At 41.0% G+C, this 15000-nt stretch overlaps 1 protein-coding gene across 5 annotated transcripts in view; it reads left to right on the top strand.

Annotated features, from left to right (window-relative positions):
* The window catches only part of LOC140370089 (serine/threonine-protein phosphatase 2A 56 kDa regulatory subunit gamma isoform), a 32675-nt gene extending 20363 nt beyond the window's left edge, over positions 1–12312 (top strand). For 2 of the 5 annotated variants that reach the window (XM_072457037.1, XM_072457039.1), the window contains 13 exons: positions 3055–3254; positions 4263–4373; positions 4448–4540; positions 4618–4748; positions 5173–5232; positions 5338–5446; positions 5833–5886; positions 6610–6780; positions 7034–7161; positions 7418–7519; positions 7602–7674; positions 9181–9297; positions 10146–12312. In XM_072457037.1, coding sequence (XP_072313138.1) covers positions 3055–3254; positions 4263–4373; positions 4448–4540; positions 4618–4748; positions 5173–5232; positions 5338–5446; positions 5833–5886; positions 6610–6780; positions 7034–7161; positions 7418–7519; positions 7602–7674; positions 9181–9297; positions 10146–10277 — 1481 coding nt within the window. In that variant the 3' untranslated portion in view covers positions 10278–12312. The remainder of the gene's footprint in view (positions 1–3054; positions 3255–4262; positions 4374–4447; positions 4541–4617; positions 4749–5172; positions 5233–5337; positions 5447–5832; positions 5887–6609; positions 6781–7033; positions 7162–7417; positions 7520–7601; positions 7675–9180; positions 9298–10145) is intronic. The other 3 variants (XM_072457038.1, XM_072457041.1, XM_072457040.1) reach the window with 2 other exon arrangements.
* Positions 12313–15000: the final 2688 nt, after the last annotated feature.

Here is a 15000-nt window from a genome sequence, read left to right as displayed (position 1 = left end):
GCTGGGTTGTCAGGTTTCAAGAGTCAAACCTGCAGAATAGCATCTGAAAATCCGTCCAAAACTGGCAGAACATCTTCCGTGGCTGTGTTTTCCACTGTATTTGTGAAAGTCGCACTCCTCCGACGACACAGACCTGCCCCTCTTTCTGTCTCAAATCGAAGCTCCACAGGGCTTGAAATGCCTTGAAATTCAGGACCTTTCATTAGGACTTTTTTATTCTAAAATGAATACATTTTACATGGAACCAACCAACTTGCATACAATATTTTTGACCCAGCACCTCTTAAAACGCTGCCTAAGACCTGACAGCACTGGTCTGAGGCAGGATGAAGGCTGGGCAACATTTAATTTTACACTGAACTGTGCTGAATTACAAGATTTTATATTGTTTCTGTAAAATGAAGGCCCTGCTTTTAAATATGATGCAATACTTCAATGAAAAATTTTGTAAAAAGACTAAGTTGTGTAAATAATGTACAAAGATGGAAACTATATTTGTGCTAATGTCAGTATCGGCCCCAAATATCCATATATATATATATATATATATATCACAATATTTCTTTTCCAAGCTGCACATCGTGTTTGTCATTCCCAGTCATTGTCCTTAAACGGACTAGAGTGAGTTCAAATGGAATTGGGCTGCGCAGTTTATTTGAAGCTTCACCGAGGTCAACATTCATTAGACCATCAATGATTTGTTTGGGTCTTTTTATAGGTGCACTATGTAACTTTTCTGTTTGAGGGTCAACTGCTTGTCTCCATGGAAAGGATTGTACTTTGCTCCACACTAAAGCATTAAATGTATCTATTTAGCATTTCTTCATTTGTAAGTGAAAAAATACCTTGAAAAACAGGGCCTGACATACAACCTTGCAGATGACAGACCCTCCACCTGCAAAGTTACATAGTGCACATTATAATTAAGGGGTCCACAACCAATCCTGTCGGACTTTGCAAGGAGAAATTTGACACTTTTTTTTTAAATATGAGGAGAAAACAATGATTTTTCCCTTCCCTTTTTCATCATAAACATCAACAACATATGATTAATCTTGTGTAGCTTACTTTATGCTACATCTGACTCTTCTTTGGTCTTTCCTGGACTCTCAACGCCCTCCCCGGACATAAACATGCATGTGCGAGGTAAACCAGTCAAATTAAAGTTCTGTCTGTACGTTTTACTGTTTATTACTGAACCCAGTGTCATTCATTCTTCAACGAGATACTACGGTTGTGCCGGACAGGCTCCTGTAACATTCCTCGTGCAGTTGGGTAATGGGAAACCATGCATGTATCATTACAGCGGCAGCAGTTCAGCCCGGCTCTGCAGAGGTTAAATAAAGTTTAATCAAATCCATAAAGACGCCATTGCTCATAAGAGCCACTTTGATTCTTAAAGGAATTCTGCATCGTCATGTGAACAGGCTGAAGCGTGCTCTGTCACGTTACAAAGGAGGTGGCTACTTACTCTCTCCTTCTTTTTGTATTTAAGCGTTTTGATCATGCTCTGAAGTTTAGGGACAGTATTGACATATAGAAAGAAACAAATACAAATCTAGAGAAATGAATTTACTTTTATTCAAAGCTGGAACTCAATTGTGGCTATTGTATGAACAGTGAGGTTCAATTATTAACTCATGCGTTACACATTGAGTAGTTTTTATTTTTCTTACAATTTTGTCTTATCATTGTTGGTATGATTTCTTAATAATGGCTAATGCTGTTTTAATCTGTAGTGAACTAAAGGGATACAAAGGATAGAAAGAGAGAGCGGGAGAGAGGAGAGTGACCATTCACCCAGATCCTCCTGACCTCCACAGCTCTAAATCTACAGTCATTACCCCTTATGTCACATTATATTTGTCCTCGTAATGCTGCTTTGTATTGGATCGTTCTGTTACGAATGGGAGAAAAACACTTTGAACTGCTCTTCCACATGGGCCCGGTGTTGTCCTGCTCTGACCATGTACTTTCTATCACATGGACCACAGTTTAGCCAGGTGTGAGCTCCACGGCCTGAAAGTCTCAAACGCAGAGGCAGATGCAAAATAGAGCTGAGCAGTTAATCAAATGTATAACCGTTTTGTCAAGTATTTCTTTATATTGTAGAGCAGGTGGATTTGTCACTTTCCAGTTTCCATCAGTTACATTCTTCACAGCTTTTTGAGAATGATTTGCTTTGCATTTTCGAATTGTATCATGTTTGTTCCATAGTTTTACTCCATTAATTGTTATGGACATCTGTTTTACTGTTGTTCAATGTCTTTCAGTTTTAAAATTCAAGTTGACCCTTAAGTTGTATCTATCGTCTCAGTCATTAAACATTTTTACTAATTGGTCTGGTAATCCTGTTTGCATAACTTTATATATGTGTTTTAGTATTTGAAATTCCCAGAACAAAACATTTGATCACTTGAATAAAGTAAAAGTTGGGAACAGAACAGCAAATGTAGCGCTTTCTTGTCTAAGTAGTGTCCTGCTTTAGCAATACAGAGATATTTCTAGATACTTGAATGGAATAGTGTTTAATGTGAGATCTCAAGCAGATTTGATCATCTATAATGACCCCAAGGAATTTGCACTCATTACCCTTTTTCTATATCAAGACCTTCTAATTTAATATTTTTATTTGTTTATTCTCAAATATGTCTTATTTTCTCAGTTCCAATTATTATATTTGCGTCATCCTCAAAAAGGATGAACATCATTATTTTGGTAGTTTTGCATATCTCGTTCAAGATGCTTCAAGACTCATTCTCAATTTGCAGATCTCGTCTGAGAACACCTAACAGCCCTGTAATGAGCTGTAGAGTAGTGTAGTTTCGTGTAGTTTGTTGGGCACTGCTCCTGATTAACATATGACTGGCCTGCGCTGATCCTGCCCCACGGTCAACAGCATTTTGACCATGGGGCGGGATCAGCTTGGCCTTGTCAGCTGCTAAGTGTTTTTTGTATATCTGGTAGTAATGATTACATGGTTGTCCAGGCTAAATGATGGTATATTTAAAAGTTTACAACCGTCTAACTTCTATGTCTTTCTGTGTGTCTCAGATGTGGCCCCGGCAGAGCAGGAGAAGCTCTTCATCCAGAAGCTGCGTCAGTGCTGCGTTCTGTTTGACTTTCTGTCCGACCCGCTCAGTGACCTCAAATGGAAGGAGGTCAAGCGGGCGGCGCTCAGCGAGATGGTGGAGTACATTACCCACAACCGCAACGTCATCACTGAGCCCATCTACCCCGAGGTGGTGCACATGGTCAGTACAACGCCAGGGAACTCATTTACTTAAAGGTCTTATTTTATGCCAGATGAATAAATGAATCATGAAATGGAAAAGGCTTTACAGAAGTGACTGGATTTAACCAATCACATGGAAGTGTGAACTTTCAGAAAAAGCAGATGACTTTATTTACTAATGTTAGAAGAAAAATGTGTACATAAATCATGTTATAGCGCTAATAATAATGTGATTTAAATGTTTTGCCATACTGCCAACCCATAATTTGATTTATATTAATGATCAGTTACACTGTCTGGGACTGAGTTGTGGCAGTAGCATAGTATGAAAGCACAGGGAACTACACAACCGTAATATATTAGCACTAAAATATGCTTAACCTTTACGTGAATGGACCACAAAATTAACCACAAAAGGGCAGAAGTATAACTTAATTCATATTTGTTTGGATGATTACACAAGTTAGTACTACATACACTCTAGTAATTCTTTATAGTTTAAAATGGTAGACTATATATACAATATTGTAATTTAGTATATTTCCAAAACAGCAGTTGTGATATTATAAGTTTTTCGATATACTGTGCCTCCCACCTCTAAAGTAAGATGATTATATTGAACCTTAAGCCTTGGAGAGCGTTCTTTTACCTTGCTCTGTGCTGTATGTCTCTGCTGACATGAGGCTGTGTGCGATGGGTCACCTGCAGCGTCCCATGAGCAGCTCACAGCTCAGTCACATGGACCGAGATGAACAGAACACACTCGCATCACTGTAGACTCCAGTCCTCGGGCCCACACAGAGCACAGGCTCAACCTTACACGACTATTTTTAACAAACCCCATTATAGCCCGGAGAGAAAACTTCCCCAAATCAAAGAAACTGTAGATTATAATGTTAACACTAAGGCTGAGTGTCTGCGCTCTGAAAATATACTTTAGTATTTGCATTGTATTTCAATCTTAACTTGTGATTATTTGGACATTAACTTGCATAATTTCCAATCAGTTTTGCATTTGTCTCTTCAGTTTGCAGTGAACATGTTCCGGACGCTCCCGCCTTCGTCCAACCCCACCGGAGCCGAGTTTGACCCCGAGGAGGACGAGCCCACGCTGGAGGCTGCATGGCCACATCTCCAGGTGACTGACAACCCATTCTGAAATGTAGTTTTGAAGTAAAACGTGGCATTAATATATTTGTCCTTGTCTTGCAGCTCGTCTATGAATTTTTCCTTAGGTTTTTAGAATCGCCTGATTTTCAGCCCAACACAGCAAAGAAATATATTGACCAGAAGTTTGTTATGCAGGTACGCACCGCATGTTCTGCACGGTGTTATTGAAGTTGTGAAACATAACGCTGACTCTGTGGTTCTGGCTCTTGCAGCTGCTAGACCTGTTCGACAGTGAGGACCCCAGAGAGAGAGACTTCCTCAAAACCACGCTCCACCGCATCTACGGGAAGTTCCTGGGGCTACGAGCTTATATCAGGAAACAAATCAATAATATTTTCTATAGGTTGGTCCGTTCACATGTTGGTAATTGCATGCTTTTGAAGGGGACATTTTAAGCTGTATTTTTATGCACATATTTGCTCTTGCATTTCACTCTTTATATCTTCAAATACATATACCTTCTTGTGCACTTATGTGTCTTTCAAATCCAAATTTCAATGCTTATTTGATGCTGCGTTGTAGGGACTGAGGCCTTTTCTTATAAAATAGCACCGTTACACAGCAGGCGAAGCCTTCTTTGTTGTTATGGTTAATCTAAAAACGCAGAATTAGCATATGTTCCTGTCTGGCTAAAATAAGTCACACCTTTTAAAAGATATGATTAAACTACAAATGGCATGTCTGTGTTTGAGTGTAGAAATAATGATATCACTGCACTGTCCCATTGTATCAGCCGTGCCAGTATTAAAGCAACTGTGTTCCTGCAGGTTTATCTATGAAACAGAACATCACAATGGTATAGCAGAGCTTCTGGAAATACTTGGAAGGTAAGAGACATTGTAGTGCATACATTTCTGATTAGTGCTTCATATGATTTTGTCCTAGTCTTAACCCTGAGCCTTACATTTTCTTACCGTCTTTTTTCCACACAGTATAATAAACGGATTTGCCTTACCACTAAAAGAAGAGCACAAGATATTTCTGTTGAAGGTTCTATTGCCACTGCACAAAGTCAAATCACTCAGTGTCTACCATCCACAGGTAAAGTGTGTGTCCTTCAAATCACTTTATTTAACCAACAAAAGGTTAGAGAATCAAACAATCGAAAGCTGATTAAACAATAGTCACAAGAATGGATAACTGTCTCAGAGCGTCCCCTGTCCCTCATACTCCAAACTGTGGGATGAAGTAGAAACCTCAGGGAGAACCACACTGCATCATTTGCAGATAGACTGTGGAGCCAGAACCACTCAGGAGGAGAGCGGGTTCATCTAGTGTAGGGAGAGTTCATCCAGGCAGATGAAGAGCAGTTCAATGTGAAATGTGTCGTCATTTACATTTAAACATCATCATCTGTGCGTAAAAGGTGTTTGGCCATATACTTCTATTATGTTGGGTTGTGATCCTGTTCCCTGTGTGTGTTGCAGTTGGCCTACTGCGTCGTGCAGTTTCTGGAGAAGGACAGCACGCTGACCGAGCCGGTACAACAAATATTACCTCAATGAAAGAACAGAAATACATTCATTTAATTATCGTTGGTCTTGTTAGGGTGGTTATGGAAATGCATGAACTTAACTATTTGTCCTGGCTGTACAGACACACTTATAAGAGCGTTTCAAAGTAGAATAACAAAGCTAAAATATGTGATATAATCTATGTAGGAGGGAAGCCCTAACATCTAACTCTAATTTGATGTAGGTATATTTAAAACATATAATTTTAAAGTACAATTTGTTCCATGTGCTCCCAGTGACATGAAAACTTCTTCTTCATCTTTGCAGTTAAAAGTTAAAGCGAGAGTACAAGACTTTTTTCAATATAATAATATGTCAGGTATGCTCCAGTACAGTGATGTAAATGTAAAAGCAGCTCTTCGGGTCAAAATGAGACCGCTGTGGGCTGTTTGTTTTGCTTTCTCGTGCTGTGCTGTTCAGACAGTAAAATCAGGCCTATACTGCCTTTAAGCAGCGATCCACTGAGGACACAACAGAAGCTGCTCATTTTGCCATAACATTTTAGAAACTCAAAGCGTTCTCATTAATTAATAACTGGGAACAAAAAAAACAAACCAACTTAGTCAAGCAAAGATATTTATTTAATATCCACTGGCTACACATATCTGGTGACAGTCACGTAGATCATGTTAAGTATTTTATTACATTTGTCAAATAATTGCTGTACTTTGCTGTGTTTGCTCTGAGCAGGTGGTGATGGCCCTTCTAAAGTACTGGCCTAAAACACACAGTCCTAAAGAGGTGATGTTCCTGAACGAGCTGGAAGAGATCTTAGATGTGATCGAACCCTCGGAGTTTGTGAAGGTGCAGGAGCCGCTCTTCAGACAACTGGCCAAGTGTGTTTCCAGCCCACACTTCCAGGTACCTGCCCCCCCTCACGCCAAAAACAAGCAAACGGAACACCACCCTAATGAATTCACATTTTATTCTTACTTTATTATGAGAACAACAAATAAATGAACCAAAGAAAGGATTCATCAACTAAAACCGTTTTCTAGATAAAGGGATCTGCAAGGAGCTTTAGTCTCAGTACAAATACTTACATATATTGGATCTACAGATGTTTTCTTACCAGACACAAGATCCCGTGAGTTGATGACTTGGTCTTTTGTAGGTGGCAGAGAGAGCCTTGTATTACTGGAACAACGAGTACATCATGAGCCTGATCAGCGACAACGCAGCCAAGATCCTGCCCATCATGTTCCCAGCACTGTACCGCAACTCCAAGACCCACTGGAACAAGTGAGGACACTGCTTGTCCTGGGACATGGTTTTATGCATGTGATACGTTGATCAAAATAATCAAAAAGAAACATTTCTCTTCACTGAAAATCTAAATTCTGTACGTTAATACTGGATTGTTTTTTTTACATGGCATACTCTTACTCAGATGCACACAAACTAGTTTGATACTGTAAACTCACCCCCAAAATGTCTCTTTGTCACATAAGTGTATGTGCATGTTCCAGTCCATCTTATTTTCCTTTATTCTGTCCAGGACCATCCACGGTCTGATCTACAACGCGCTGAAGCTCTTTATGGAGATGAACCAGAAGCTGTTCGACGACTGCACGCAGCAGTTCAGAGCTGAGAAAAACAAGTGAGAGGAAGATCCCCCCGTCCTATAGAACCGGCCTCTAACATGTCCAAGCCAGTTTGACAAAGACTTTGTTTGTTCACAGAGAAAAGGCAAAGTCTAAAGAACGCGAGGAGGCTTGGATTAAGATCGAAAACCTTGCCAAATCTAATCCACAGGTGAGCAGTCTGTCTTTCATTCATATCTCTGCTGCTTTAGAAGAAGGTAAGGCAGGTGATGGTCCTGATCCTGTTCTCCATTGAGTCAGAACACTGTCTGAAATCAAGTGCTTTCATACATCATATGATCAAATATGAAATAAAGATAAATATATATATATTTATCTATTATATAATATATGTATGTATATATTATATGTGTGTGTACATATTTATTTTTATATATATTTATTTATATATATATATATTATAATATATATATATTATAATATATATATATATAATTTATTATTTATTTCTGTTAGCTGGGGAGTGGCGTTAAAAAAGAGACATTAAAACAACTTTCCTGTTTATGCTAGCTTTAGCATTTAGTAGAATACATGTGTTATTAGCTGTGTTTGGTGACGTGAGTTGCTCACAGACCAGACCCATGTCCAGTCCATGGAAACTCACTGGGTTAATTCTAAGCGCACGGCAGAGCTCCAGGGCAAACCGGCTGGTAACAGCCAGTCAATAACAATGATGTTTTTGCTTTGCCTGGAATTTGGGTATTAAACTTGTCTCTGCAATTACCAGCTCTACTGGCATTGATTTAAATTACAGGCTTTCATTGCCAAAAGTACTAGTGGTTTCACCTGCTTGTCTCCATGGAGATGGATGCACTTAATGCTATGGGATTGTAACATAACAGGTCTGTCATGGGACCTAACTTTTTTTTCTCATAATTAGTCAATTCTGTTTCCCCCTCAGAAAGTGTAATGTAAAAGCTACACACTGTCTTTTATCTCATTTTAAAACATTTTTATTTTTTCAAACTCACAATACGACACTTTGGGATGAGAGGGGTGATATCCCTGCTTCACTTCTGTGTCTGATAAAGCAGCTGTAAAGCTGTGCCAGTGACAAAACCCCAGCATGTGAATACTAGTGATGTGCTAAAGGGTTTGTGAGCGCTAGGAACTAGTTGGAAAGGTATTTCATATCACTTAGTGCACTGTTAATACTGCTTATTGTCAGATTTAGAATACACCTAAATTGGAGCAAGGAGCTTAGTATTAATTTATTTATTTTTTTAAGAAATGTCCAAAGGAAACTATTGTGGGACAGATTTATAATGGCACTCGAAAGCACATTTTTCATAAATTTTTGCCCACAAATTCAAATGGGGAAAATGAATGGAAACTTCCAAAACCATGCATTGCACAGTCAGTTTTGAGCTCAAGGCCCATGATCTCATTAGTTCAAACTTAAAGCGGCATATTAACAACATTAAATTTAGCTGCTTTGTCAATATTATAGGCCTATAGAAGGTAGTGAAGTCACCTGAAACCCATAATGATCTGACTGGCCGTAAAAGATCCAGTCAGTATAAAAGCCTTTTGATTTGATCCTGTATTAAGTGTCTATTCACTGCTGTGGTCAGTGAATTTGTGCTGGTCGGTTTCTTTGCATGCCACTCAATGCTCTTCTCCGCCCTCTGTTTTGTTTCCCCTTCTGTTCACATAGTTCTCTTTGTATGTTGATTCCTCTGACCTCAATAGTCCTGTAGCAATGGAGACGGATGTCCCGTTGATAGAAGATGTTCAGAGGTTAAAAAAGACAGTTGAGGAGGGCGCCACTAAGGTAAACCTGCCTTCTCTCTGTCATTTCTCTGTACTATTTTAGAGTTGGATGGTCAGTTTATTTAGTTGTATTTTGGTGTTTTCATTTCTTTTAATAGTCTTATTTTTGTATTAGACCAAACAAATTCTCTAAAACAACGTGTGGCATTGGACTGAACACTGGAATCACATCCCCTCTGTGCGTTTGTTCTTCTATGTCCTTAGTTTTAGGTTGACCGTGTATTTAATTTAATCAAGTTCAATTTTAATTTGACTCATTGCATTCTTTTTTTTTTTACCATTTTAATTTTGCATACATTGACAAAAACCTGCCTCGAGTCTGGATTTCTCAACTACTGATTTTAGACCGTAATTTGATCTCATTTATTGTGTTGTGATTATTTCTTTTATTTTCATATTTCTAAAACATTTCAAACACATGTCAAAATGTCTTCTATAACCTCTTCTATATTGGCAAAGAACATCACATCTTGGTCTCAGTTGGTTTGACTCTGAAGTGTGAAAGTGATTTTCACTTTGCATCGACATACCAACCAGTGACTCCAGCAGTTATGTGTGCAATGGGAGGCTGCATCGGTCAATGATGTCACACTATACAGGCTTACAAAGACAAAGTTAACATCCATTCACATCCATTCACCTGAGCGCAGGATCCTTTCACACTGATCCTCATTATCGTAGAAAAAGATTCCGTTGTAAGTCATTTGGACACTGTTTTTGACACGTCTTGTTTTTTCAAAGACAGTTTCCAGATGACGACATCTGACTCTTTTTCAACGATGGGACACTCCTGGACGGGTGAGGGATTACACGGAGCAGATTCTCATGATGTTTTCCTGGTGTGCTCAGTTGCAGCTGGAGCAGAGGAAAGAGCGGCCCATGGTGCGGCGCAAGTCCGAGCTGCCTCAGGATATCTACACCACAAAAGCCTTGGAGTCCCACCGCAGAGCTGAAGAAATGCTGACCCACGAAGGACTCTAGGTGGCGCTGCCTCCGGCTTGACGCCCCGCCCACGCCCGACAGCCATGAACTCTGTGTGTCGCCATGGTTACGCCGTGATGGCAGCCTGGCTCCGCCCTCCTTGGTTCGTTTCATTCCTGCAGTTCGGACCCTTACTCAGACTTTCTCAGGTTTTTTTTCTGTTGGAGAGGAGGCTTGTGTTGGTCTTTTAGCCCTTGCCATGTTCACTGTGTTGTTTGCTCCGATGATCTCCTCTGACGGGGCTGTTTACGTGACAGTAGGGTCCTGTAAACTGGAAAGTGCGCTTTTTTTGTTTTTAAAAGTACATTCATTTGGGACACGGTAGTGTGCACGCCAGACCAGTAGGTGGCAGGTTTTCTTCAATAGCACAATGGTGTAAATGTCTAATAAGCTCCTGATACACTTGAGGGCCTTTTATTAATGGATATCTGAATGCTGAAGAATTATTTTTCTATTACAAAAACAATATATTAATACATTTAAAGCTACTTTCAAGGACAATACGTTATGATTCTTCAATAAATCAATCAAATTATTTAAATTAGTGTGTATGTTTATTCTAAATTAAGTAATTTGGACCAAATTGACTAGTTACCAATTGTCTAAGTAACCAGTAAGTAATCAGCTGACCAACTGTGGGGGTTGCTACACTTTGCTCCACAAGTTTCTGACAGTTTCAGAAATTCTGCTGCCTGAGAAGAAACAAACCATTACAGTATGATTACTACATAAAAAAATATATATATATTACTGGACCCATTGTCGCGTAAACTGTGCTTTGTTCTAACCAGTTGTAAATGTGGAACCTCGGAATACCACATCGAGTTCCATCATTCCTGCTTCCTTTTCATCGGACTTACTCAGAATTCAGAACTGACTGGCTCACTGTCCCAAACCTGTGTCCTGCTTCTGTCTGAAAGGGATTGGCTGCCCACTGCACTGTCGTCAGAGCACCTGCCCCAGGGCCTTTTCTCCGGTGTGGGCGACACGAGGACTCCTGCCTGGTTGTAGTTGTGTTCTTATTTGTGGTTCTCTAGCACACTGAGGCCTGTTCTTAGCCTGGTCTAGCGCCGGTGAGGGACCTCTGACATTTTTGGCTTGGTTTGTGCCATATGTTGCATCTTTTTTGTGCTTGCTTTCTTCTGTTCATTGGCAATTTTGGGGGAAAGATTATCAGAGAGAGTTTAAACAATGGTACTCTGGCTTTCCTCTCCCTGGAAGCTTGGCTAGTGAAAGTTTGGTTTAGCTGAGACATGTGAAGCTGCCTAAAATGGGGGAAATGTATTACAAAAAATGTCTTGATGAAATTATAGTCTTAAAATATATGAAATGTATGTTGAGATCCATAGTGATGGTGTTCTCCATGTCATACCTGCATCTTCAGCTTTTAGATAGTCGAGTTTCATGGGAACGTAAAACTGACTGTTCTCATCCGGCCCCAGTACCATTGTTTAAAGTGCACTGGTCTGCACTCCTGTCTCGTCCTGGAGGTTGGTGGATTGGTTTCTTCAGTTGGGCTGTACTCTGAACTGACAGCCTGCTCCCTGCGGCCTCAGAAGCAGGCACCGAGAACAAACTGACGTACCTGTATTCATACTGTCTTTGCTTGAATGCAAAAAGCTGTAAATGAAGAACCATGTTAAACATGTACTTAAACCTGGAGGAATGCCATCATGGACTTCTGTTGTAGACTCCATTGCATTTATAAACCAGTCTAGCTTGCTGAGAGAGATGTATTATGGATTTTATGACTTTGAGTACGAGCTGTGTGCGATGATTTTTGTGCCGATTATTCATCCGTGTTGAGATGACTTCAGTGATGGCTTGTGCTCACTGCAGGCTCTTTGCAGTCTTTTACTTTTAACATATTATTTCCAAAAAATAACTTAAAGTGTCCTTTTGTATGTGACCTGTACTATATGATTCATTTAATATTGTATATATGATTTACTTTGTTTCATGTAGTGTTATATATCTAGATTAATTTTGTACAAATTGTCCCTCTGTACAGAATAAAACATCAATAGCAAGTAAATTAACTTATTGCACTTTTTTCCCCTGCTCTATTTGTGTTTTCAGAGATGTAATTACAGACTTTACATATGTCTTTGTTTATCCCTGTTAAACAGGGCAACTTTGACATGCTGTTTTGTAAGCTTTATTAATAACAGATGATGTTTTGAATTTCATAGAAATGCAATTTACTTCACAACAAAACACTACAAAAACCATTGTTACTGAATAAATTACACAATTTCCGCAAAGTGCTCTGTTCTCTCACCAAGCACAGGTAGGTTCTGTGTTCAAATCCCACAGCAGTTTCCCTCACTTCTGCCCCTGCTCCAGCAACACAAGTGATGATTATCTCAGTCCAAGTGATGATGGTGATGATGCCAGAGTCTAGAAGGAAACTCCTGCTGTGCCATGGACAGATGTACGCTCTCCATATATAATCAAAATTACAGTGAAAAAGATAAACCTACAGATGAAACACTAGAGGGAGCCCTAGATCTGTGAAGCCACAGGTCTGTGATGATGCATGATTGGTGTCTGAGAGCTGGATTTGTGCAGCAGTGCTTTTTAATCCTTATCCTATAGATGTGCTGAATGTGTGCAGTGGCAGAGTGGTTAGTATTTCAGTAAGTGGGCTTGATTTACTGATCAATGCATGACCCTGTGGCCAGTGCAGACACCGGCTCAGATTGAACTTGACATGCTCATTATGACATTAGACGTCTTCTAATGAGGAGCAGAGGTGCATTGTATACCACAGCTATATGAGCCTCCAGAGCTGGGGTGACTGGCTGGCTTTTGGGAGTTGTGTGTGTTACAAATCCAAATAAAGGGCCATTAAAATTCCTAAGATTTATTCAGTGAGATGCAGTTGATAAATAGGTGCCTTCATTTCAATTTTAACAAATGATCCACAAAATGTTGGCCCATTGGGGAAGTCATTCTTCTGTAGCAGTTAATCCTAAAGGAAAAACATTCCACACAAATTAGTGCCCACCAACAGCCAACATGGCCGACTTCAGCCTAACCTGGTGCCGGCTGCAAATGGTGCATGCCCACCACATTATTCTATTACTGACTGCTGATTGAACATTAGGATTGCCACACGCATTCAAAAGTACAAAGTAAGCTCATGCATTTGAACACGGCACAGAGCCACCTCGCTCCCTTATCTCAAACAACTACTTTCCATTTCATCACATGACTCCCCCTTTACAAGCTAATACAAGCAAAGTCGTGTGATTTTAATCTTCACTTTACTGAGATCCAATCACCCACTGTAACTTACTAAAACTGCGGCCCACTAACCCAAAAGATGGCAGCTTGGTTCCCCCATTATACTGTCATTGTGTCCATGGGTAAGACACCTCACTGTCCATGCCTGAAGACGTTCTTGTGACTCTGATTTTAGGAGCCTTAACTGCAGATTGGAGCCTAACATATAGCCTGTGGCAATAGAAATGTCGTTCTGATCAAGACTTACTCATGAGTGCAGAGACTCCAGTGGACCACCCTGTTTCTGGTGTTGTATGAACTCATGTTTATACACTTGTGAATGGCAGCAGAGCGTGAGGTGTGCTGTGGATTTGCGCTGCTAACAATAGATAGTGTCTCAAATACCTTCAGTGCAGAGCTGTGGGTTTGACTAAGAAGGCTTGATTTTTTTTGCTTGACTTGTACCAGAAAACAGTTACAGAAACTTCCAAATGTGATGATATTTATTACTTTTGGTCATTGTCTCATGCCCATTGTAACTGCACAAAACCTTTGCAGTAGGAATAAAGAGATCAGCAAACAAATATGTTTACTGCAATTGTATATTCCAAAAGTGAGCATATAAAGATGAGCATGGGTTTGTGGCTGCTTCATCAGGGGCTTTTCCCTAAGGACTGTTTCTCGTCTATGTTTGACTCTGGGGTTACACTCGGATAGATCCGGGGGTCAGCTTTATTCAGCTGCAAACGGCGTGACACAAAGGCTTGTTGGGCTGACAAAGGCAGCGGGCGACATGTTCATGCAACTGAAGAAAACAAAAAAGACTCAAGGAAAATAAATGTCTATCACACGTGCGTCCTGACAGCTTCTGCCCGAGCCTAACCCTTAGCCCCCTGCTCTGGACCACCTCAGACCCCTGCTCTGGACCACCTCAGACCCCTGCTCTGGACCACCTCAGACCCCTGCTCTGGACCCCCTCAGACCCCTGCTCTGGACCACCTCAGACCCCTGCTCTGGACCCCCTCAGACCCCTGCTCTGGACCCCCTCAGACCCCTGCTCTGGACCCCCTCAGACCCCTGCTCTGGACCACCTCAGACCCCTGCTCTGGACCACCTCAGACCCCTGCTCTGGACCCCCTCAGACCCCTGCTCTGGACCACCTCAGACCCCTGCTCTGGACCCCCTCAGACCCCTGCTCTGGACCCCCTCAGACCCCTGCTCTGGACCCCCTCAGACCCCTGCTCTGGACCACCTCAGACCCCTGCTCTGGACCCCCTCAGACCCCTGCTCTGGACCCCCTCAGACCCCTGCTCTGGACCCCCTCAGACCCCTGCTCTGGACCACCTCAGACCCCTGCTCTGGACCACCTCAGACCGTCTTCCCCCCCCACACACACACACACACACACACACACACACACACACACACACACACACACACACACACACACACACACACACACACCCCTCCTGCTCTGGACAGAACAGAACACCAC

The sequence above is a fragment of the Eucyclogobius newberryi genome, unplaced genomic scaffold (assembly GCF_026437365.1).
Source record: "Eucyclogobius newberryi isolate DKJ021-1_F unplaced genomic scaffold, fEucNew1.0.hap1 SCAF_21, whole genome shotgun sequence".
NCBI classification, from domain to species: Eukaryota; Metazoa; Chordata; class Actinopteri; order Gobiiformes; family Gobiidae; genus Eucyclogobius; species Eucyclogobius newberryi.
Note: the sequence above shows the minus strand (reverse complement) of the source record. Positions and strands in the feature narration are given on the sequence as shown.